This window comes from Mustela nigripes, chromosome 1, assembly GCF_022355385.1.
Source record: "Mustela nigripes isolate SB6536 chromosome 1, MUSNIG.SB6536, whole genome shotgun sequence".
Classification (NCBI taxonomy): Eukaryota; Metazoa; Chordata; class Mammalia; order Carnivora; family Mustelidae; genus Mustela; species Mustela nigripes.
Genome location: NC_081557.1, coordinates 39,178,179 through 39,204,571, shown reverse-complemented (window position 1 = coordinate 39,204,571; position 26,393 = coordinate 39,178,179). Strand labels below are relative to the sequence as shown.

Sequence of the window (26,393 nt, the reverse complement as noted above, 5' to 3'; positions counted from 1 at the left end):
AGTTTGGCGTGGTTTTTCATAATCTACATCACATTAAGGTGAAGATAAATGTATAAAGCCGCATTATCCCATCATTCATGTAATTTATTTCTTCAATGAATTGAAGCTAATTTTTATAACTGTCTGATCTTATTTATGATTAACCTGGAGCCAGCTTGTTAAAAAGTGAATAAGGAAGCTATAGGAAATACTCTAATACGGTTTTAACTGCTTTCTGAGTTTGAAGGATAATGGTGGTCTCCTGAATCTGTATATCTCTACACATTCTCTCCAAAAACCAGAGACTAAAAGGAACATAGATAAAACCCAAATAACCGGGGTGCCTGGGTGGCTCAGTGGGTTGAGCTGCTGCCTTTGGCTCGGGTCATGATCTCAGGGTCTTGGGATCGAGTCCCATATCGGGCTCTCTGCTCGGCGGGGAGCCTGCTTCCTCCTCTCTCTCTGCCTGTCTCTCTGCCTGCTTGTGATCTCTGTCTGTCAAATAAATAAATAAAATCTTTAAAAAAAAAAAACCCAAATAACCCATAAATTCTGCATTACTGGGAGACAGAACACCATAAACCTCAAATTACCTGTAGGTAGCAAAATAATCACCAAGTTCCAACAAAGCTTCTACTGCTGCTTCAAGACTATGAAATAGAAGAGGTTGAAGGACAAAACAAACAAAGACAAAGGTCACAAGTACAATAGTACATGCCAAAAGAGCGAGTGCCAACCAGGACTTGGGTATATTATAGCACCAGCTACAGGGAAAGAGTTCTAGAGTGAGAAGTGGCATCCTTAGAAGAATTTTGCCTCTGGGAGAGAAATAGGGAAGCATGATGCATCTGATTCACAGTGGTGAAGAGAAAATAAGGAGAAGGAGAACAGTTAAGTGTCCTGCAGAATGAAAAATGACCCTAAGCTTTGCTTTGCACTCCCATCACCCATTTAAGAAACTGCAGTTCACCAGGTACTGCAAGGTACCTGGTACTCAAACTTTAGTTTGAGGTACTCTCAAACTAAAGAATGCTGTCCAAAGAATGATGGGGTGGGTGGGGGATGGGAATCAAATTTACATGGCACCACTGTTAAAACAGAAAATACGTATTAAAACATTTCAGCTGGTGAAAATCCACCCTGCCAAAAAAGCCCTCAGGAAAAGAACCACACAGTAGAAACATGTAACACAATACTCCAGACTAAGTGAAGTAGTCTCAAACGAAACCTGGTATCCAAAAATTAAAGGAGAGAGATGGATTCAAAAACAAAAACCAAGAAATGCAATATAAATTGATAAAACTCAGAAAAGAAGTTGAAGAAAAAGACCAAACTATGTTTGAAATGAAGAATAAACTACAAAATGCTCAAGAGAATAGAATGGAATGGAAATCTAAAAAGGGCCATCCAATGAAAATGAGAGAAAGTAAAAAGGATCTTAGAGAAAAAGAAAGGAAGGACTGGCAAAGGATCTCTAACATAACTGGGAGCCTGAAAAATAAAAACAATGTAGAACAGAACTTAGGATATACAAGCCAAGAAAACTTCCCAGGAGTAAGGGAAATTTAAGTCTACTTTTGAAGGACCTACCATGTACTTGGAAAAAAGAATAATCAACTCATATTTTGATAAACTGTTAAACTTTAAGGTAAATTGGGCTGATATCATAATTAGGAAGAGCAGCATGCAAATCATGGCAGCAGAATAGCAGCTTCCAGAAATTCAAGGAAAGAAAGTACAGGCCAAGGATTTGACATCTAGCCAAGTTTTTCTTCAGTTGTGACGAGAGTGAATGATTCCATTCTTGAACATTGGAGAACTTATGCAATATTGTAACCATGAGCCCTTCTTGAGTTTTCTAGGGAATAAGCTCTATTCAATGAGGAGATCTCCAGCCCAGACAAGCTTCAGCAAAAGGGCTATGAGCACTTAATATATTAAATTATAGAAATGAGGAATAAATGAAACAGGGTGGGGGCATAGGTAGAAGAATAGCATGTTCAATGTGAAATGGAGTAAAGGGAATACCACTCAAAAAAGGGAAAGAGGGGGAATAAGGGAAAGTAGAATGAGATCATGTACTGCTACCCATAGAATGGGTAGGAGACAAAGGATAACATAAAACTGGCAAACCAGGTACTAAATGATTAAGGGCATTAACAAAAGGATAAATACACTAGAACAAAATTACTAACGTTCCTAAATACCAAAGGAAAATGTAAAAGGTAGCAAAACGCACTATTTGGAGAGAACACAGTAAATATTACTTAATACACATAGTTATTATAATAAACTAATTTAGATGAAACAGAAAGCATCATATTAAATACGAATGGACTTAAGTTGCCTACTAAAAAAAAAGATTTTTAAGTTGACTCATAAAACATTACAATTTGGTTTAAGGAAGAATCCATTTGTAGATGCTAAATCTGGGGTGGAAAGTTTAAGAGACAGGATTTTTGCATGGTTTCCCAAGTATCTCCTTATAGATTACATATTAGCTGCAAGGAGATAACCAGTACGTAGTGGAGAAGCTGGGTAACACTTTGACCAGGTTATTAAAGTTCATTTCACGGGTAAGGAGGTTGGAGATATCATGGCCTGTGACTGTGATCCTCTTAGGACACCTCATAACTTAAGTGGTAGTCTAGCAAGGAATACATAGAACTTGAACCTAAAGATAAGGAACATCAGACAAACCCAAATTGCAGACATTTTATAAAATACTGGCCACCTTCAAAAACTATGTCTTGAAAGGAAAAAAGGCTTTGGAACTGTTCAGACAGAATGAATCTGAAGAGTTAGCCAAATGTAATCTGTGATCCTGGATTCAGTTCTTTACTGGATGGGGAGAAATGCATTTTTAGGATTGGGACAGTTAACAAAATTGGAATATTGCAGAAGTACTTTATCAATCTTAAATTTTCCTGAGTTTAATAACTCTGTTGTTTATGTAAGAACATCCTTACTCTTAAAAAGTGACATAGATTTGGGACGCCTGGGTGGCTCAGTTGGTTAAGCGGCTGCCTTCGGCTCAGGTCATGATCCCAGCGTCCTGGGATCGAGTCCCACATCGGGCTCCTTGCTTGGCAGGGAGCCTGCTTCTCCCTCTGCCTCTAGCCTGCCACTCTGTCTGCCTGTGCTTGCGCTCTGTATCTCTCTCTCTAACAAATAAATAAAAAATCTTAAAAAAAAAAAAAAAGTGACATAGATTAGGAGGAAAAGCATGATATGTAAACATATTCTCAAATGCTTCAGAAAAATACATGATGTGTGTGGGGGTGGGAGAATGGTAAAGCAAGGGTAGCAAAATATTAAAAGTTGGTGAGTCTGAGTAAATTATGGGTGTTTTCTGTGCTTTAAACCTTTCTTTGAATTTTAACTTAAAACAATTGAAAAAGAGAGTGCTAGATACGAACTCTAGCCAGAAATTGGTACACACAGTTTAGGAAGGTAGAATTTGAGTTACATAATTTTCTTACTCTACATACTTCCCCTTGTTTTGTTAAGGTATTGAGTGTTTTACAGTTTAGTTTCTGTTTGGAAAGCTTGACTAATTTGATACCAGTCTATGCTAAGCTACCTATATGGCTGCTTTTTCTGTGTTATACTTTTACAGGATTTGCCTTTTTCTTGCTTAAACACACTTTAAGGGGAAAAAAATCATTCTGAATGTGCCCCTTTCCGTGACCTCCAGTAAATTGCTTGGTCATGTGGAAAAAACCCCACTGTTTGGTTCTTCCCCACCCCAACCCCAACCCTCAGCCCCCTTGCTTCCTTGGGTTTCTGAGAACAAAATAGGAGATGGCTGAGGTTAGAGGTATTTTGAATATATTTTCATATTTTTTGTTCTTATCCCAAAATGAGCTATACCAAACAATATGTGCATAGTAGTTTGTTGTCAGCTATTTTATTTTGCCAGATCAAGCTCCTTTATTTATCTTTTGAGTAGCATGTTCTGAATCAAAAGAAAAATATATTTGAAGATATTTTGTCTTAATGATACAAATTTTTTTTGTATATAGTAAATATTTTCAGTAGTTCTGATTAGACCATGTGTGAAGAAAAAGCAACAAATGAAACGAGATTATACAGTACAATCTTACATATTGTATTAACTACAATTTGTGAAAAATCGGTGATTAAAAATTAAAAATTTTATGCCCACTGATTCTTCAACAATATTCATACTAAGTTTCTTGCTTCTGTCTTAAGGCTGTATGGAGAAAAGAGAACCACATGGTTCCACTAGGTGAACACTCGAGGAGCTCTCATGCATTTTCAGCTGGAGCAGTATCTGACATGCAGGGAGAAAGTTGCCCAGTGCTTTCCAATCTTTAGTGCAGTGGCGAATTAAGGACTGACGCTAAATATAGTGGTAAATGATGGTTATTAGATTCTTTAGTGTATGGATAGTGTGAATTCTTCAGAGTTCTGTTACTTACTGTACAGTTTATGAATGTCTCGTCTTACAAGAAGATTGAAGTGATGCATGTACTTTTCTAAGAAGTACCATATTTTTAATGTAAAGAGGATCTTTATTTGATTATTTAGCCCAATTCAACAATGTAAATAAAGTCAGTGTAAAAATTAGGTAGAAATGACAAACTGATGTGTAATGCTAGAAAAGACAGATTTCATGCAGAACTAAGGCAATTATTTTTTTGCTCAGTTTTTATAATGACATATTGCTATGGATAATTTTTTTTTCTTTTTGCATTTTGAGTTCCTTGTTTTCTAGCCATTCTACTTCTGACTATTTTGGTAATTGCAAGTTTTTATATTTAGGACTTAGTAATTAACATTATAATATTTTTAAATAATTAAAAAATAATTGTTTTTTTTTTTCTTACTAGGAAGAAGCATTGCATGCATTTATTCAGCCAGAGATCCTGGATGGCCCAAATCAATATTTTTGTGAACGTTGTAAGAAGAAATGTGATGCACGAAAGGTAGATGCCATGTAGAAATTAATACTAAGTTATCTGAGATTATTTTCCATATTCAATAGGTCCCTTTCTTTTTAGGGTCTTCGGTTTTTGCATTTCCCTTATCTGCTGACCTTACAGTTGAAAAGGTTTGATTTTGATTATACAACAATGCACAGGATTAAATTGAATGATCGGATGACATTTCCTGAGGAGCTAGATATGAGTACATTTATTGATGTTGAAGATGAGGTAAAATATTTATTCATTTTTTCTGTTAAAAGATATTAATTCATTTTGGTTGGTCATGTGTTTTAGGGAGCTATCTGGGGTAACAACAGTGGTGGCTTTTAGACTATCTTTGTGATAGAAGGTGTTCCTTTGTTCCCATACTTTGTAATGCCAAGTTGTATAAAAAGATCTAGATTTGTACAAGCTTATTTTGTCCACCATAAATTATATTTCAGATATTCTTTTTTGATCAGAATAACATACTCTTTGAAAAGACAAAGAATCTTAAACTCTGGAGTTATTTAATTAGAGCAATAATCTTCATGTTTCATAATTTTCTAAGTGAAACAAACTAATCTAGAGATGGGCTGCATTGTGTTTCTGATACAAAATAAACACAGAACAAATATTTAAGTGAAAAAATGAGCAAATTAGGTAGCATGGCCTTAATTTCTTATATTTGTCTTAGTGTCTTTTTCAAGGATTAAGGTTTCTGAGTTATTCTCAATTACAATTTAGCCCCTCTAGGGACACCTGGGTGGCTCAGTGGGTTAAAGCCTCTGCCTTCTGCTCAGGTCATGATCCCAGGGTCCTAGGATTGAGCACCACATTGGGACCCCTGCTCAGTGGGGAGTCTGCTTCTCCCTCTCCATCTGCCTCTCCTCCCGCTCATGCTCTCTCTCACTCTCGCTCTCTGTCTTTCAAATAAATAAATAAAATCTTAAAGAAAACAACAGCATGGAAAGCAAAGTAGACTTGGTCTTTATAGGACTCCTACACCAACAGAGATCAGTCAGTATTGAATTGGGTTTCCACATAAACCTAATACATGCCTTGTTAAAGGGGATCTTTTACAAATAAAGAAAACTAGATATAATTTGACAGGAACTTTTAGGAAGTTCAGGAGCCATTTGTGGGGAGAAGAGATGTTCCAGCCTAAAGGAATGTCAGGATTGAGCTCTTTGGACTTAGCATAGAGTTCTAGAGTTGGTTTTCACTTTGAACCAAACTTTGTTGGGGGACCAAGACTGTATGTTAGATGCAGTCCCCACAACAAAGTTTTTGGCAGATGTTGGCGCTTATTATTATATATTGCTTGGTTAATTTAGGAAATTCTGTACAATTTATAAGAGCCGACATCTTAGAGAAGAATTCTCAAGCTTTTTAAATAAAAACATTTTTAGGTGTATATATTAAATATTAAAGGAAAAGGGGGCAAGGAGTTGTTTGGAGATTTCTAGGAAGTAGATTCCTTCAAATAAAACTGGCATGAGAGGGATTTAAAAATCTTGAAAGCATGAAAGAGTATGAAGATTTTTTTGTCATTACAGTTCCACCTCTTGTGCACTAGAATATAAAGTTCTTGAGGATAGGTACAATGTTGTTTTTCTTTCTAATTGTCTGTAATAGCATAGTGATAAATCGAACTTTTTTTTAATTTATTTTTTATTTTCAGCATAACAGTATTCATTATTTTTGCACCACACCCAGTGCTCCATGCAATCCATGCCCTCTATAGTACCCATCACCTCCCACCCCCCGCCCCTTCAAAACCCTTAGATTGTTTTTCAGAGTCCATAGTCTCTCATGGTTCAACTCCCCTTCCAATTTCCCCCAACTCCCTTCTCCTTTCTAACTCCCCATGTCCTCCATGCTATTTGTTATGCTCCACAAGTAAGTGAAACCATATGATAATTGACTCTCTCTCTGCTTGACTTATTTCACTCAGCATAATCTCTTCCAGTCCCGTCCATGTTGCTACAAAAGTTGGGTATTCATCCTTTCTGATGGAGGCATAATACTTCATAGTGTATATGGACTAAATCGAACTTCTTGTTCAAGAAAAGAAATGATAAGATTTGGGGATTTGAGAACAAAAGCTCATTTTGGCACTTAGGTTCTCTGCTTTTATAGATTTTAGTGAAGGAAATGGTAATTTATATTGTTACTTTGTAACTATAAACATAAATGGTTTTTTTTTAATTAATTTATTTTCAGCATAACAGTATTCATTATTTTTTCACCACAACCAGTATAAATGGGGTTTAATTAGAATTCTGACTCACTAATTCATTGTCATTGAATTTTAAGGACATTAATAGAGGTGCTTTTAAATACGCTGTTTTGGTATAATTTTATTTAAGGACTCAAGAGAAGATTAAATTTATTTAAAATAAATACTTATTAATAATATCTGAACTTACATGAAAAACTTACATGAAGTTCAGATATTAATGATATTAATGATATCTGAACTTATATGAACTTACATGTACGTGAACTTAGCATATAGATAAAAAATATTACTGACTATATGTTTTCCCTTTACTTAGCTTATAATTGTAAATAATTATGTTTTATTAAGAAATCCCCTCAGACTGAAAGTTGCACTGACAGTGGGGCAGAAAATGAAGGCAGTTGTCACAGTGATCAGATGAGCAATGATTTCTCGAATGATGATGGTGTCGATGAAGGGATCTGCCTTGAAAGTAATAGTGGAACTGAAAAGATTTCAAAACCTGGACTTGAGAAGGTACCTTTTATAGTTTGTGGGTTTTAGCTGAAAGAATAAGATAATCTCCAAGCTGCTGTTTAATTCTATAACTGTTGTGACCAATAAACTCTCTTTAGGAGAAGTAATTTTTGAAAAGTAAAGATTTGTTTTAAAGCTGTGTTTATGCATATATGTGATCATATTAAACTTTAGGAAAAGGTCCTTATAGGCAGGAGCATGAATTTCTGGGAGACTGAAATGTAGCTACGGAACCAAGCTCGGTGGTGGTGTGGAAAGGGTGCCTAGTGGTCCGGAAACCACTTCTGCCTTTAAAGTCGCACCAGGCCTCTCAATCTTCTATCATAGTTTTCTCAGAAAGCAAAACGAAAGTATTCAGCTAGATCTGTTGATTTAAAAAATTCTGGCTGTGAACTCCTTATGATGAAATAATTATAGAACTGATCTTTAGAGATAGGGGAAAGCCAGAGCCCTCAGCCTCTCTTCCCTCCCCCATGGCAGCCCTTAAGGCATTTTAAAAAATGGTATAGTTCCATGATTTATAATTTGACAACTACTAAACTTGATAATTTTTATTGTAAAAACCTTTTATGTCACCGTGCCAGTGATTTTTAAGATTTTATCAAACTATTTCTTTCACATTCATATAATCTGCCTTATTGAGGGAAGAAACACAGGTCAGATGTCTTCAGCATGTGTGAATTATGAATCACTAGCCTGAAAACTGATCAGTAATTCAAGTCTTGCAGAGTCATATTAAATAGGTTTTTTAGACAGTATTTAAGAGTGGAGTATCTCTTGCATTAATCTATTTTTAGACCAAGACCATTATTCTAACCACTATCATTGTCTTTACCTTTTAAAATTATCTGTTTTAGGGCAGATAGATGATCATGAATTGCTATATAATGAATAATATAGTGGATACATTAACTTAATCTGAAAAGCATTGTATTCAAGCATGGGTTGGCAAACTGTTCCCTGTCTGTTTTCCTACATGAACGATTTTTTTATTTTTTTATTTTATTTTGTTTTATTTTATTTTTTTGGTCTTACTACATACAGTACATAGGACTTCTTACACAGGGTTGAGTAAGAGTGGTAAGAAAAAAAAAAAAGAGTGGTAAGAAAGGACATTCTTGCCTTGTTCCTAATCTCAGGGGGAAGGTGTTCTATTTCTTACCATTAAGTATGTTGTTGGTTCTAGGGGTTTTTTAGTAGGTGTTCTTTGTCAAGTTGAGGAGGTCTTCCTCTTCCTAGTTTGTTGAGAATTTTTATTATGAATGGGTATTGGATTTTGTGACATGCTTTTTTGGAGTCAGTTGATAGGATCATGTAATTTTTCTTCTTTAGCCTGTATTACATAGATTGATTTTCTAATGTTTAACCCATCTTGAGAGATACCAGATCAGGAGATCACGGTATCACAGATATTACATAAATACATTAGAAGATGTTCTAAATCATTATATCGCTCAGCTCTTTCACAAAGAAAATGGAATTACTTCGCTTGAATAAAAACAACTGTGTTAATTGGGAGTCCTTGATCTTGCCTGTACATATCAGAACAGTCTTCTATTTAGTACCTGCTTCTAAAATTTCAAACTTTTGGGGTGCCTGGCTGGCTCAGTGGGTTAAATTTCTGCCTTTGGCTCAGGTCATGATCTCAGGGTCCTGGGATTGAGCCCCGCATCGGGCTCTCCCCACTGAGCAGTGGGGAGCCTGCTTCCCCCTCTCTCTCTTTGCCTGCCTCTCTGCCTACTTGTGATCTCTCTGTCAAAAAAATAAAATCTTTAAAATAAACAGATAACATTTCAAACTTTTATTTTCTCTTTACATAAATAACACTTTTTCAGATATGCATAGTTCCAGAGGTTATAACATAATTAAAATGTGAAGGAATGCACTGAATAAAACTGTGATAATATAAAACTATAGATGTAGTGACTTTCCATTTTAATTACCTTAAAGGATACCTTAGCTACCTACAATAGATATCTAGGACAACTAACATGTTATTTTATTGTGTATTAGCAGAGAATAGGAAATAACAAATAAGGATTTTATATTTTTCCCCTTCTCTGAGTTACTCTTTTTTTCCCCTCCTTAGAATTCCTTGATCTATGAGCTCTTCTCCGTTATGGTTCATTCAGGGAGTGCTGCTGGTGGCCATTACTATGCTTGTATAAAGTCATTCAGCGATGAACAGTGGTACAGCTTCAATGATCAGCATGTCAGCAGGGTAAGGACGGGTTGCTTAAGATTATTCTCAGAGACAGGAATACGGGTGTTTCAGATCAACAGCAGTGTTTATTAAAAATGGGAGACTTAGGGCGCCTGGGTGGCTCAGTGGGTTAAGCCGCTGCCTTCGGCTCAGGTCATGATCTCAGGGTCTTGGGATCGAGTCCCGCATCGGGCTCTCTGCTCAGCAGGGAGCCTGCTTCCTCCTCTCTCTCTCTCTGCCTACTTGTGATTTCTCTCTGTCAAAGAAATAAATAAAATCTTTAAAAAAAAAAAAATGGGAGACTTAGTTTGTTTTTCCTTTTCCTTTCAGTAAATTTCCTACTTTGTTTTCATTGTTACCTCTTTTGTTTTGTTTTGTTTGAGGCTTGCCAAGTGTTTCTAGAGACAGAATGCCAGTTTCTTTTTTTTTTTTTTTTTTTTTTATCCCTGAGCCATCATGCGAGCTACCTCGTGAGGAGCACTAGAACTGACTAGCTGGTAGTAGGCACTGATTCTGATTAAATTTTGTGAATTGGTAATTGTATGGCCCATTTAAGTCTGCAGTTAAAAACAGGCTTACTTGTTGACATAGAGATAATGGTGTTATAGATTTTACAGAAAGGTAAATAACATAACAACTTTTTAGATAACCCAAGAGGACATTAAGAAAACACATGGTGGATCTTCAGGAAGCAGAGGGTATTACTCAAGTGCTTTTGCAAGGTAAATAACTTCCTAATTTGTACTGTTTATAAATTAATTACAGCTTCTCAACATTTTTTACCGTTAAAGAGATTTAACCCAGGGGTCAGCAAACTATAACCCATGGACCAAACCCTGCCCGCCTCCAGTTTTTGGAAATAAAGTTTTATTGGAACACCATTAAACTTAAGTATTACGTGTTTATCTTTTCCCTCAACAACCGTTAAGTAACTGCAACACAGATGATATGGCCCAGAAGAAATGTGCTGACTCCTGACTTAACTGTAGTAATTGTTCTAGGATACAGGTTTTTTGAAGACTTAACTGTGTTACCAAGAGGAAATGTGGAATCTTCTCAGAATTCCTTCGGGAAGAGCAAAGTAGATTGTCCTTTTGTTTTCTGGAATATTTTAAGTTTGAATCTAAGACCAGTTATGTGGTTTTCTAGTTGTTTGAAACAACAAAAAACTACTTTAAAAAAAAAAAAAAAAAATATATATATATATATATATATATATATATATATATATATTTGGTGCTAGGAAGTGGAACCTTTACAGTCTCCTTTTGGGTGACATTAATTTTTTTTATATTTCTACTAGCTCCACAAATGCATATATGCTGATATATAGACTGAAGGATCCAGCACGAAATGCAAGTATGTTAACATGTAGTTATTTGATTTTAATATGTACTAATTTCTTTTGCAAGTTTTGCAAACCCAGATAACTCCTTTTAAATGATAGGACAGTTAAGTTTTTTTATGCCTAGAAAAATTAATTATAAAGACTGTTATGAGATAATACCACGTGGTAAAAACACTTGGAAAAAAGTTGAAATGTTTTTTAATACACTAAGACACAAAATTTGCTCTATATAGAAAAATTGGATATTTATTTGCAGTGAGATTGTATTCAGTGATAACCCCCAGACGTGTGTAATGTTCCTAACTTGCCCTCTAGATGGCCTAGAACAAGTTATTTAACTTTCCTAAATCTTACTTTTCACATCTGTGAAATAGGGATAGTTACAGTATTTTATAGGATTGTAATGAAAAGTTAAATGAGATAACATATTTTTAGCATTTAGCATCATGTCTAATACGTAGTAAAAACTCAAATTTAGCTGTTACTGCTTTTTTTTAATTATGTTTTTAGAGTATTTTAGTATGTAAATGCTTTGAGTAGGGACCCCAAGTGAAGTAAACTTCTGACTTACCACTCTAGAAATGTTTCCAAGAACTAGAATTAATTTTGCTTATTTGCTTTAAAAAGCAAATAAAGTTTTATGGTTCTAGTTTGCATCCTTTATTATATGTCAGTTATATTGAGAAGCCCCAAAATAATCCTATATACAAGCATGAGGGTTTGTCTTTTTTTTCCTCTTTTTTACTATTAATTTAAAAAATTGCAGTTCCCCTTTTTTCTTAACACTGACTCCAACTGAAGCAGTATTGTAAATAAGTAGGGGTATGTGAATGTATCTTTAGATATATACACAGGTTATATGTTGCTCACATTCTTTTCGTAATTTTTACAATCATTGTCCTTGATTTCAACATATTTCCTTTGTTTAGCAACTACCATACTGTAAAATCTATTTTATAGCATAATGTTTTTGTTTACATTTTTGTAAACCCTCATTAGATTGTGAATTCAGTTGGTACAAGGCTTAAGACTTAATTTGTCTTTTCATTAATGATAACCCAGAGTCCAGGGTCTATCATATAGTGGCTGCTCAGTAATTTACTATAGAATTAATGGAGGTGAAAGAAAATTATAACAAAATCATTTCAGAATAGATATTTCAGAGTAGTCATTCTGACTTTACAGATAGAGAAACAATACCCCAAAGATTAACTTGTCTAAGGTGTAAGCAGAGTCAGGTTTATAGTTTGTGTATCTGTGGCACCCAGCATTCGAGATGTTTCCATTAGGACAATAACTCAGTTTTTCTTAATCTACTCCCCTAAACTGTAGTTTTGTGATGAAGCACCAGAGGGCACTCTGTGTATGATATGGAATATTTTTGCAGTTACAGCTCATTTCTAGAAATAGTGGATTTTGACTTTCCATAGGGATGTGATTTTATATATATATTTCTCCTTATTTAATGCCTAGTAATCATCGGTTTACTAAATAGTGTTAGAATCTCATCTTGTCACTTTTAATATTTTGAGTTGCATATAAAATTCTGTAAATAGACGGTAGCTAAAGATTGTTTTGAGAACAAAGAAAAGATGAGTATATTAGTAATAATAAATAAATACCATTGTAGTAGTAGCAGTAGCAACAGAATTTATATTACATTTTATTATATCCAGGTAGTTACTCTGTGGGTTAGGTGCTGCTAATAAGCTGAAGAAATTGAGGTCTGGACAAGTAAACTTGCCCTCGGTCACATGGTTTGTGGTGATAAACACAGTTTGAATAGCACAGTTTGGTAGCACAGTTTGAAATCAGAAATGATTTTATTTCCAAGTTTCAGAGAGGCTTTTCATTATAGAAGTCCTAATCTACATATTAGAGTTTTCATAGAACCAAGAGATGATATGGATTAAGTATATAACTTTTTAAAATATGAGGCCTAATCATATGCCATTATCAACTACCTCTTCACCCTTGTCTGGAAGAGCTGATGTTCCAAGTTGAGAGACTGGTGTAATTGAGATATATTTTGATGAGAACTGTTGTAGAAGTATATACTATGGGCACATAATAGAATAAAATGAAGTAAATGAAGATCAATTTCCACTGACTCTGTCTTGCCCTGTTTTTATTACGATAGAATTTCTAGAAGTAGATGAATATCCAGAACATATTAAAAACTTGGTGCAGAGAGAAAGAGAATTAGAAGAACAAGAAAAAAGGCAACGAGAAATTGAGCGCAACACATGCAAGGTTAGATTTCATAATTTTACTTTTAATTAAAAAGTGCTATTGAAGTTTGCTTGACTGCGGTTCTCATAACATACTCATTGGATTGATTCTGTAGACAGTTATGCTATCATGATCATTAAGCAATGTAACCAACTATATTACTGAGGTGAGGTATGGTTTTATTTTGTGCATTAAAAAGCACTAACATAGGGGAGCGTCTGGGTGGCTCAGTTGGTTAAACCTCTGTCTTCGGCTCAGGTGGTGATCTCAGGCCCTGCATCGGGCTCTCTGCTCGGTGGGAGGCCTGCTTCTCCCTCTCGCTCTGCCTGCCTCTCTGTCTACTTTAGATCTCTCTCTCTGTGTCAAATAAATAAATAAAATCTTTTTTAAAAAAACAAAAAAGCACTAACATAGGGGCAACTGGGTGGCCCCTTGGGTTAAGCCTCTGCCTTCGGCTTAGGTCATGATCTCAGGGTCCTGGGATCAAGCCCTGCATTGGGCTCTCTGCTCAGCAGGGAGCCTGCTTCTTCCTCTCTCTCCCTGCTTGCCTCTCTGCCTACTTGTGATCTCTCTCTCTGTCAAATAAATAAATACAATCTTTAAAAACAAAACAAAACAAAAACCACTAACATACAGTGATAATACTAAGTGCTGGTAATGTTACAATGATATGAACATTGTCACATTCTGCTATAGAATAATAAACTGGTAAAGACCTTATTGCGTAGAAACTGAATAGAATTTATCAAGAGCCTTAAGCAAATTTATGTATTTTTATATAATTCTCTTAAGGAAATACCTAATGAGATAACCATGCATGCTGTAAAAAATTTTATCACAATATCTTCCAAATTAGAGAAAAATTTGAAACAACCGTGTATAGCAGTAGAAGAATGATTATTTAAATTGTGATACATGCTTATCAAGAAATGTACAGTTGTTACAATTAATGTTTTTGAATTCTTTTTTTGGGAGAGATCGTCACTGTCATTTACTAAGAAAAATAGACATGGGAGAGAATGATCTCAATTATGTTTTTTAAAAATTATGATATTTGGGCACCTGGGTAGCTTAAGTGTCTGCCTTTGGCTTAGGTCATGATCCCAGAGTTCCAGGATCGAGCCCCACATCAGGTTCCCTGCTCAGCAGGGAGTCTGCTTCTCCCTTTCCCTCTGCCTCTTCCCCTGCTCCTCCTCTCTCTCTCTCTTTCTCGCTTGCTCACTCTCAAATAAATAAAATCTTTTTAAAAAATTTACAATATTTTGGTGCCTGGGTGGCTCAATTGATTGAACAGCTTACTCTTAATTTCAGCTCTCATGATTTCAGGGTTGTGGGATCAAGCTCTGTGTTGGGCTCTGCACTCAGCTGGGAGTCTGCTGGAGATAATCTCCCTCTGCCCCTTCCCTGCTCGCTCGCTCTTGCACTCTCACATACTCTCTCTGTCACTCTGTCACCCTCTCTCTAAAAGAAATAATTCTTTTAAAAATTGCAGTATTTTGACTATTGGAGGAAAAAATGCGGTGTGCAAAAGAATTACGTTTTGATTCATGACCTGCTGAGGTGATGATATTTTACATTTTCTAGATAAAATTATTCTGTTTGCATCCTGTGAAACAAGTAATGATGGAGAATAAATTGGAGGTTCATAAGGATAAGACATTAAAGGAAGCAGTAGAAATGGCTTATAAGGTATGTTTAATTGCACTGTTGGACAGTATCAACATCTCCGATAACAATATTAACATCTTTTTTTAAATTGTTATTAGAATTAGTAGTAATACAAGCACTTGCAGTCATGTTGATAGCCCATTGATGGCATCTGTCTCTCTCAGAGGTGTAGTTTACACCTCTCCTATGGAACATACTCAGTGGAGTTTGAGAAACTGCTCATTCTGAAAGCCAGTTCAGTTTTGTAGAATAAGAATTAGAATTAGAAACCAAAATATTTGTTTTTTTCATTCATTTAGAAGATATGTATTGAGAACCTTCTACAATTTGCAAATATGTTACTGTTTAGATGTTATAAAGTAAATCAGTAGTATATTGAGATTATTTCTTCTAAGATGTTAACCATGAGAAGGAGACAGCTTTGCCAGAAGTTAGGGGAGAATATTTTAGTAGAGATGACAACATATATAAAAACTGAGATGAGGATGTGGCTGGCATGATCAGAAAACTGAAAAAAAAGGGATATTGTGTTCAGATTGTCTTGAATGAGAATAGCATAAAATCAAATTAGAGACTTTATATGACTTGTATGAGTAGAAGTTTGCAATTCTAAGAATAATGGGAAGTTGTTAGTGGTTTTGAAAGTCGAAGTGAAAGGGAAGCGTTCTTTAATCAGATTGTTCTACATATCATCTGTTATACTTAACAAATTAAAAATATTTTTGTCCTTTCCATATAAATATTAACCGTGAACTGAAAGTCATTAGAGAAAAAAATCATGTCATTTAATTTATAATTTATATATAGAACCAATGAGAGAACTAAAAATAGTACACAAGATAACAGACATTTCTCAAAGGGTAATCCACATTTGATTGTGTGACTGTTGTAATTAATGCCACTGGTCCTCATTTAAACTGTAAACACTTAAAAGGGTATGGCTCACAATCACATTTCCAGTACTTTTACCTGGTATGCAGGAGAATCAAAATTTGGATGGGTATGTGGATAAGTAAATGAATGACCAAACAATAAAATGGATGGATGGTTCTTGATTTACCTTATTAAAAGTAAAAGTTCTTTAAAGACAGTAGTGGAGGGGCGCCTGGGTGGCTCAGTGGGTTAAGCCTCTGCCTTTCGGCTCAGGTCATGGTCTCAGGGTCCTGGGATCGAGCCCCGCATCGGGCTCTCTGCTAGGCGGTGAGCCTGCTTCCCTCTCTCTGCCTGCCTCTCTGCCTACTTATGATCTCTCTCTCTCTCTGTCAAATAAATAAATAAAATCTTTAAAAAAAAAATAAATAAAAAATAAAAAATAAAGACAGTAGTGGACTCCAAGCATCATCTTTGCAAACAGTAGGGAAACCAAATCAGACTAAAATGAAGAAAACATCTTACCTAAACAGTTTTATGATCAGTGATAACACTAATGGTAGTTTATATTCCAGCAGTTTTTAATGCAGGAAGGATAAAAAGTGTCTTAAAAATAGGAAGTAAGGGGTGCCTAGGTGGCTCAGTGGGTTAAGCCTCTGCCTTTAGCTCAGGTCATGATCTCAAGGTCCTGGGATTGAGCCCCACATCTCGCTTTCTGCCCAGCAGGGAGCCTGCTTCCACCTTGCCCTCTGTCTGCCTCTCTGCCTACTTGTGACTTCTCTGTCAAATAAATAAATATAATCTTTTTTAAAAATAGGAAGTAAAAGTTCATAAGTATAAAGAATCAAACAAACAGAAGAGAGAAATAAACCAGTCCTATGTACCAGAAGGAGAGGTCTAACTTTGGGGAGAGTTGGAGAGTGAATAGAGGTCAGTGGGGACACACACCACGGTTTACTGTTTTTCTTGAAAGTCATATTTACAAACCTTAAATAAGTATGAAATACTTTGAAGTAATCATGTGTGTCTCCAGGCAGTTTAAATGCCACTGGTCCTCATTTAAACTGTAAACACTTAAAAGGGTATGGCTCACAATCACATTTCCAGTACTTTTACCTGGTATGCAGGAGAATCAAAATTTGGATGGGTATGTGGATAAGTAAATGAATGACCAAACAATAAAATGGATCTTTCATTTTTCATTAAAGAGATGTTGTGTCCAGAGTACACCATCTACCAGTGACATGAGTTAGAGGGAAATTTGTGACAGAAATTCCTGTGCCCTGAGCTGTAGGTACTGGGGAGGCTCATTTGGAAAGGGAGCTACCTGCACGGGGCAGCTAGAAGGTTATTCAAAAGCAGGTAGGGCTGCTGTGTCCTCTTTAGAATTTGTTTTGTTTTCTCTGTTTATATTTATTTATGTAATTATAAGGAGCTGTGGCCTCTGTGGTGACTCTGCAAGGCATGCTCTCCCCCTGCCCTTAGCAAGAGGTTCAGACCCAAACATGTCAGACACCAATTCTTCTCCATATTGGATTCATAAACAGAAGCCACATACTCTCATTGGTCGTTCTCCCTGAGGTTCCACTTAACGATTATAGAGCAACAGCTTATATTACATTGATTTTGAGTCCATCTAAAGTTTAGAATGTTAACTTTCCTTAAAACCAGAAATATCTTTAAAATTTGTTGGTGCATAAGTTGTATGATTTGGGGGATAATGAAATAATGGTTACTTAAAAACAGCATTTACGTTGTACCTTTAACTTAGATGTCTTTGAGCTCTGATGCAAATCATAAATATAGGGTTTTATTGTTTGTTTGGATGTATTGGTAGTGCAATTACACATGAGACTAAAATACCATGCATATTTTTTCTCTTTTCTTGGGTGTCATTTTCTTTTAGATGATGGATTTAGAAGAGGTCATACCCATGGATTGCTGTCGCCTTGTTAAATATGATGAGTTTCATGATTATCTTGAACGATCGTATGAAGGAGAAGAAGATACACCTATGGGACTTCTGCTAGGAGGAGTCAAGTCAACATACATGTTTGATCTGCTGTTGGAGACGAGAAAGCCTGATCAAGTTTTCCAGTCTTATAAACCTGGAGGTAAAGAATTTTATGGCATTTTGAGTTGTACCGAACTTAAAATTTGCTTGAGAAGGTTTTTTGTTAATAGAAATGAATTTAATTTTAAATTTTTATATATTCTTGAGATACAGAATAATTTTGATAGGTTAAGCAATAAGCTTGTGATTAAGTTCTAAATTACTTTCAAAGAGCTATGTACACAAAATTTTTTAAAATAGGGGTTTTTTAAGCTTGTAGTTTTCAGTGGGACTTTCCTCTTTAAGTGCTGAATCATCCTCCTTTCTCTCCTCCTGTTCCCTACTCCTTCTACTTACAGAAGAGATCCTGGTCCCCAAAAAGTATATTCCCATAAAGTCTCAGAAATAGTCTATTTTTCAGAGTCTGCTTAAAGAGGTGGTTTCATAAGTATCACTGCCAACACTCTTTATTTTTCTTCATCCTTTCCGTTTCTACCAGTCCCAGGGACTTCTGCTTTTTCTCTCTTCATTTAATATATCACATTCCTCAGTATCTTGGCAGTTACTTTGTTTGTTTGAGACTGATCTGGAAAGCAGAATACCATGCCCCTACCTATACCCACAGTAGGACTTAAAGAGAGTTACATGTCTAAAGTCTTCCAATAATCACTAAATGTAAACTGTAATAAATGAGGAACAAAGTGTTTAAATAATCTTGGAGAATTCTTACTGTTGTTGTGACCCTAAATCCTTTGCATCGATTATAATTTGAATTCAGACTTATGTTTTCTACTTTTATTCCTAAAAATTGAACTTACAAAACCTTTTTCTACTCTTCCAAATACCTTTCCTCTGTGGATTCTGTATACCCCTCTTTTTAAAAAAATTTTTTTCAAAGCATCTCTTTTCAAAGTACATTAAGTATGGCATTCTTTTAAGGGCTCCATCAGTCAGACTCTGCTCTGTTTGTAAGGAGTTCCTTTGGAGCATTTCCTTGCAGATTATTTTTGGGCTAGATAGCAGAAATTATGAGTAAAATGTAACACAAATCAGGAATGAAACCACTTTTTAACAAGAAAACTCTAAGTCTGTGTATGGATTGTTAAACTTACAGATAAAGTACTCTGTGCTCATTAGTAATGAAGATTTTAGCAGAATATTTTGTCAGACTTAGATTAGGAACTTAGGGAAAAAACCGAGGATTTATGTATACTTCATAAAAGAAATTAAAACAGTTAAGGCAGAGAATAACCATAGTGTTCGAAGATCATTTGCTTTTCTAGTGACTAAAAGTTTAGTTATATATAATCTGAAAACAGAAGAGGAAGACGTAGGGTTATATTGTAATATGAAGAATTTAAGTGAAAAAAACCATGTAAACCAAAGCAGTAGAATTTTCTGTAGAATGTAGAGAATATTTTGAAGAGAGGAAGTCTAATTATGAACAAGGTCTTGAGTGGTATAATGAAGGTTGTTCAAAAGCAAGTAGGGCTGCTCTGTCCCCTTTAGAATTTGTTTTGCTTTCTCTGTTTATTTAGTGTTGTGGTTTGGGTTTGTACTTTGGAACTTTGGATATTTTTAATACGCTTGATAAGTTTGACTGTATTATGTTTTACAAGGAAACAAAGCATGTATTTTTTAAAAATCATATTTTGATTGTTGTCACTGTTTTAAAGAGATGTCGAGAGAACATTTTCATAAGCTTCATTTCCATTTCTTAGCAGATGTTTGTAATGTGACAAATTGTGAAAGAGAAATTTTAACTTGTATTATATACATGTATAACATTGTATGTTTACCATCTTGATAATTAGAAAAATGTCATCTATTGGAAACACTTGAAAAGTGCAGTGCTCATGTGAAAGGTATTTTTGAAAATAACCTGCAGTTATGTTTTTATGTTTTTCAAATGGGACAGAAGTGATGGTGAAAGTTCATGTTGTTGATCTTAAGGCAGAATCTGTAGCTGCTCCTGTCACCGTTCGTGCTTACTTAAATCAAACAGTCGCAGAGTTCAAACAACTTATTTCAAAGGTAAGTTTTTAAATTGGCAGTGAGTATTTTTGAGTGCCTGCTCTGTACAAAGCATCATGTGATGGTTTGAGTAAGGTATAGGAACTGATTTTTACTGGCAGGAGGCAAATATAGTTAGAAGAGAAGGACACTTTGAGCAGAAGACGTCAGTTGACCACAGTATGGAGGTGAGGATGTGTGAGGCAAGTGCACATAGCAAGGGCACATGTGTTTGGCTGGCTCTCTGTCAAGTACCTGCCTAGAAAGAAAAGGTGGTTTATTTTGTGGAGGGTCTTTAAGTACTAAACACAAAAGGATGGGCTGTATTTGATGTAGGCAATAGGATGTAGGATATTTGTTTGTTTTCCTAAGCACAGCAGTAGTATGATGAGAGCTCTGCTGTAGAGTGGTTAAGTCTGGTGGCACTAGACTGGTATTCCACATGGATGGAGGGAGAGACAGGAATGTAGATGAGGAAGCTGTTGAAATAATTCAGGTGAAGGCATAGGACCAGAAATGAGAGAAGGTTTAGATTGTTAGGATGATTCTATAAATAGAATCTGCCAGACTTATGATTGGTTGGAGTAAGGCAGGAAGGAGCACAGATGACGTGGGGAGTTGCACGCTTGAGTAACTGCAAAGGCATAGTGATCTAGTGATAGAAATAGAAGAGTAGGGTCGGGGAGCAGATTTGACAGGGAAAATGATGAGTTAAATATTGACCACATTCAGTGAGTTAGTGATAAAGAACATAGACTCATTCAGAATTTTGGGGCTGGAAAAGTATGATGAAAACATTCAAATTTCCTTGGACAAAAAGCTAGTCCACTTCAAATAAAATGGTTATACTGTACTCTATAAAACACTGAGCACACAAACATTGGTAAAATTGTTTAGGGTTCTAAAGCCTTAGGGTCAGATGCCTTGGTGTAGTGGAAATTGTTCAGTAATAGCAACAAGAAGTTGATCCATTTTCCAGTCATTCATCTTATGGCAATATTGTCTTTTATCTCATCTGAGGTTTTTTAATGCCTACTTTAACAGGATTATTGTGAATGTTAATGGAACAAATAAATGCTTTGTTTGTGGGGAAAAAAATGTTTAGTATTATATAAAAGTTGGGTTTAATTATTACTGGTATTAATTATTACTGTGTTAAAAAAGAACAACTTCTAACACTTCTGCCTGAGTAATAACTGGGGAGATAAACCGTGTTTTGGAGTTACATTTTACGATTAAATTGTTCATAAAATGGCTACATTAGTGTACTTTCTCTGTATTATAGTTTAATCTAGAGTATGAGCCCTGAGGTAGAATATAAAAGAAACACGTGATGTTCCTTTCCCTGAAAAAAAGCTAGTAATTTTGTTGGGGAAAAATATGTCTCTAGAGAATAAAGGCAGTTAGAAAATATTCTGCCAAGAAATGCAGTGGGTGAAGCATAAGTAGACTACCTAAGAATTATCATTAGTTGTATTGAAAACAAATCTTTTTTTTAATTTTATTATTTTTTAAATTAATATAATGTATTATTTGTTTCAGAGGTACAAGTCTTTGATTCATCAGTCTTACACAATTCTCAGCACAAATCATATTTTTAAAACAAATTTTTTTGTCTGCTCATTTCTTGTGAAATTCCTATAATGACACCTCAAATTAAGGATATGTAATTTTAGAATAGCTTTAAATTTTATTAATAGTATCACTTTATACAGAAGAAAATGATTTAGAAAAGTATTAACAGCTATTCACACAACACAAAATAACTCATCAAAATTTCAGAAGTTAAACAGGTATTGGCTTGACTTCTACTCGAGAGCTAGCCATTCTGTTTCATTGGAACCAGATCACCTCATTTACTTTGCAAGTATGAGAGGAATAGAATTTTTAGTGAAAAATCATTACCGTAAAAATAGTTTGAGAGCATACCTTTGTAAGTGATACTTTGTTCACCTAGTTTACAACCTAATTAATGGATAAGACTAAAATTTTCCCACAGATTCTTAAAAATTTTGTAAACCTCTACAAAAATTATTTTCTCTGAATTTTCTTTCTGCTGTTTCTAAGAACTCAGCAGTGTCTCATTGTCCACATTTCCAAGTCAAGCAGCATTATCCTTGCAAGTCCTTTTTTATCAGATCACTTCCGTTACAGGCCATCTACTTACCCGCTGAAACAATGCGGATAGTCCTGGAACGCTGCTACAATGATCTGCGTCTTCTCACTGTGCCCAGTAAGACCCTGAAAGCTGAAGGCTTTTTTAGAAGTAACAAGGTACATCTTTTAGTTTTTCATTATTTTCATGCTGGTAATAATAAAGTTTTATATTTTAAGGCTGGCCTCTAGAGCTATCCACCATTTGTCTTTAATTTCCCTTGTGAATTCTCCCATTTCAGTAATTATCTTCCTTTGTAATCGCTCGTATCAGGCTTCTTTCTGTCCTTCTCAGTCAGTCCTGCTGGTTCTCCTTTATGTCTTGTTCATGAGCGACCCCAGCCTGTAGTGTTCTTTCCCTTCTCCCTACATTTGTTTTTCTTTTTTTTTTAAGATTTTATTTATTTATTTGACAGAGAGAGAGATCACAAGTAGGCAGAAAGGCAGGCAGAGAGAGAGGAGGAAGCAGGCTTCCTGCTGAGCAGAGAGCCCGATGTGGGGCTCGATCCCAGGACCCCAGGATCATGACCTGAGCCGAAGGCAGGGGCTTTAACCCACTGAGCCACCCAGGCACCCGCTACATTTGTTTTTCAAGCCCCAGATTAGTCCTGCCTCTTTGGTGGAGCCTTAGTGACTGTTTCTATCCACACCAGTCATGTCCTCTAAATTCTTGAATTATGAGTTCTAGGAATTACATTATGTTCATTCTTGAGGTTCTCCCATAAAGCAGTACTTAATAGTGAAAATCAAAAACATGCCTATTCTAGAGAAGACTGTTATTTTGGGTTCACCCACCATTATTCCCTTTCTCTTCTTATTTATCTCTGATAGAAAAGAGAAAGTTCACATTGATTTGTTTGTTTCACCTCTCGATACCATTCTGTGTTCTGTCATTTATCATTTTCCCTGTGTGTTTATTCCTAATGCCATCAGTTTACTCTAGGTAAATTGTATCCAAAATTTTCCGTTTGCCTTGTTTTGTTTATAGCCTTTTCCAGTCTCATTCATCTTAATGCAGTCTTGAGTCTTTTATCTCATTGAACCTTTTTTAGTGTTGTCATATTAATCCCAATGTGTAACTTTTATTCACCTCTGTTTTCTTTGGATACTTTTGCATGGTGCTTGTTGTGTGTCATTAAAATCTCTAATCCATCCTAATGCCACTCTGTAGTAAAAGGTGGAAGGGATCACACTTTATTTTTTTTCTTTAAATGGTCAGCTAATAGTCCTGATTTGTAACTTTTTTATTGAACAGTTATCAACTCTCATTTGATTTATATAACCACCAGGTTATTTGAAAAACATCCCCAGATGAAATGTTATTTCATCTATAAATAATCTGAATATATATCTTTCAAAGGTGAGAACTTTTTAAAAACATAAACATAATTATTACATCTAGAAAATTAACAGAAATGCCTTAATATCTACAGATATCTAGTCAATATTCAAATTTCCCTGATTATATTATAAAATTTTTTTCTGATAAGATTTGTTTCAGATAGGATCCAAATAAAGTCCATGATATACCTCTTAAGTTTATTTTAATCTAAAGCTTTCCCCTGTGTTTGTTTCCTTGCCAAAAATATTTGCCCTAGTATCAAGTCATTTGTCCATTAGATTTTTTTTTTCTATAATCTGGATTTTGGTATTGCATTCTCAACATGTCTTTATACATGTTCCTCTCTCTGTATTCCTGCTGAACTTGTTTTCCTAATGGGCAGGATACGGAGTACAAAAACATTCTGAAAATGGGCAACCCAGTAAACAAGATACCTGTGTATGTGTCTGTGCATGTGTGTGTCCCATCTGTCTTAGCAGTTTTGTGGCTAGTTGCAGAGACATATGAACATAATGTTAATTTTATTTAGTCTCTGAAAACAGTGCACATTCCCTTTAGAAATGTAATCCCAAATTTTACAATTTATTATGTACGGTCTTTTATTGAGGTGATATTATGAACAAGAATGAATGTCACTAAAATTAATGATATAATGTAACTCTTTGGCTTACTATTTAGGTGTTTGTTGAAAGTTCTGAGACTTTGGATTACCAGATGGCCTTTACAGACTCTCATTTGTGGAAACTCCTGGATCGTCATGCAAATACGATCAGATTATTTGTTTTGTTACCTGAACAGTCCCCAGGATCTTATTCCAAAAGGACAGCATGCCAGAAAGCTGGGGGCGATTCTGGTAATGTGGAAGATGACTGTGAAAGAGTTAAAGGACCTGTGGGGAGCCTAAAGTCTGTGGAAGCTATTCTAGAAGAAAGCACTGAAAAACTCAAAAGCTTGTCGCTACAGCAGCAGCAAGATGGAGATAATGGGGACAGCAGCAAAAGTACTGAGACAAGTGACTTTGAAAACATAGAATCACCTCTCAATGAGAGGGACTCTTCAGCATCAGTGGACAATAGAGAACTTGAACAGCACATTCAGACTTCTGATCCTGAAAATTTTCAGTCTGAAGAACGGTCAGACTCAGATGTGAATAATGACAGGAGTACAAGTTCAGTGGACAGTGACATTCTTAGCTCCAGTCATAGCAGTGACACTTTGTGCAATGCAGATAATGCTCAGATTCCTTTGGCTAATGGACTTGACTCTCATAGCATCACGAGTAGTAGAAGAACTAAAGCAAATGAAGGGAAAAAAGAGACATGGGACACAGCAGAAGAAGACTCTGGAACTGATAGTGAATACGATGAGAGTGGCAAGAGCAGGGGAGAAATACAGTACATGTATTTCAAAGCAGAACCCTATGCTGCAGACGAAGGTTCTGGGGAAGGACATAAATGTATGTACTTAGAAAGAAAAAGGCTTCTTGAAACAGCACCAATTGTTTTCTCAGTTTATTTAAATTTTTGTTAAAAGAATCAGCTAAGAGGTACTTTGTTCTAAGACCACCCGTAACTTCCTGGATTATAAAAATGTCCTCAGTTGCCTTTGCTTTCATTTTAGATGCAGTTATAGTAGCAAGTGTTCTTGGACTTCTGCAACACATCAGACCTGTGACAGCAATGATGTCACAGCTTTGGGGATGATAAAGTGAAAAAGAGAAAAGTATTAAGAATTTTTTAAAGGAAAGAATTATAGAAGTACTAAGTAAAAAGTTAAAGAATAGCTTAAAAAGTAAATAATAATACCAAAAAGAAAAAGAAAGGGCCAGACACTAGAAAATTTGATTCACAGCGTAGGAAAATTTTTTATTTGTGTATTCTCTCTCTTTTCTTTATCCTGCAATGCAGATAACTCCCTTCCAACACCCCCTAAATAGTCCGTAATTAACTGGGAAAGTCAGGAAAGGGAAAGGGGCTTTTTTTTTTTAAGTTGATACTTTTGGGGAAAAAAAAAGTTGATACTATGAAGTAAGCTCTAGGCAGAGTATATACTAGAAATTCTCAATTGTATAATCACAAAAAGATTAAAGAGATCTGTCACTTTGGGCTTTGAGAGAGGCAACAACAACAAAAACACCAGCACTGAAATAAAACAACTTTTATAAAACATCAGACTACAAACAACCAGAGAATTAGCAGGACAACCAGGTTCAATATACAGAATTTTTCTTTAGGTTTATTATAAGGGATAGCTCAAAAAAGCTAAATACTTTGCATTAGTCTTTAACAATGCAGACATTAATATTACCCCTTATATTTTTATATTTTAGTTTTCAAAATACTTGTTTGTTCTCACTTGAAGCTTGTCTGAGATTAATAAAGCAAATATTGATATTCTCATTTGACTGATAAGAAAACTGAAGCTCATAGAGAATGAATGACTTGCCCCAAAGTACATGTATAGCTAGTTATTAGCAGAACCATTACTAGAATTTAAGTCTGAATTGAATACCTTTGCTCCTTTACCTCTGTGACAGTGGGAGCAGAGTCCCCCTCTTTATCCATCTGTTGATCCACCCACCCAATTAATATTCCTGGATCTGTTCAAGATGCCAATCTCTGTGTAGATTTTAGAAGTAAGGATGACAAAGATAAAGCCATATGTCTCATCTGATGGGAGAAGACACAAACAACCAGTATGAAAGTTAAGTGCTATGATGCTGATTAGTCTCAAAATTTAGTCTTTTAAAAAAGTGGTAGAAATTACGGAATTAGTTGTAAAAATGCATAAATTGTTTTTAACTAGTTCCAAGTAATAACAAAGCCATGTGACATCCATA

General features: G+C 35.4%; 1 protein-coding gene across 3 annotated transcripts in view; it reads left to right on the top strand.

Annotated features, from left to right (window-relative positions):
* USP47 (ubiquitin specific peptidase 47) overlaps positions 1–26,393 on the top strand; it is a 110,795-nt gene that overhangs the window by 71,558 nt on the left and 12,844 nt on the right. For all 3 annotated transcript variants that reach the window (XM_059408137.1, XM_059408120.1, XM_059408128.1), the window contains 12 exons: positions 4,836–4,931; positions 5,007–5,159; positions 7,504–7,671; positions 9,761–9,892; positions 10,520–10,596; positions 11,178–11,233; positions 13,363–13,475; positions 15,039–15,143; positions 17,899–18,106; positions 19,964–20,079; positions 22,213–22,332; positions 24,233–25,010. In XM_059408137.1, coding sequence (XP_059264120.1) covers positions 4,836–4,931; positions 5,007–5,159; positions 7,504–7,671; positions 9,761–9,892; positions 10,520–10,596; positions 11,178–11,233; positions 13,363–13,475; positions 15,039–15,143; positions 17,899–18,106; positions 19,964–20,079; positions 22,213–22,332; positions 24,233–25,010 — 2,122 coding nt within the window. The remainder of the gene's footprint in view (positions 1–4,835; positions 4,932–5,006; positions 5,160–7,503; positions 7,672–9,760; positions 9,893–10,519; positions 10,597–11,177; positions 11,234–13,362; positions 13,476–15,038; positions 15,144–17,898; positions 18,107–19,963; positions 20,080–22,212; positions 22,333–24,232; positions 25,011–26,393) is intronic.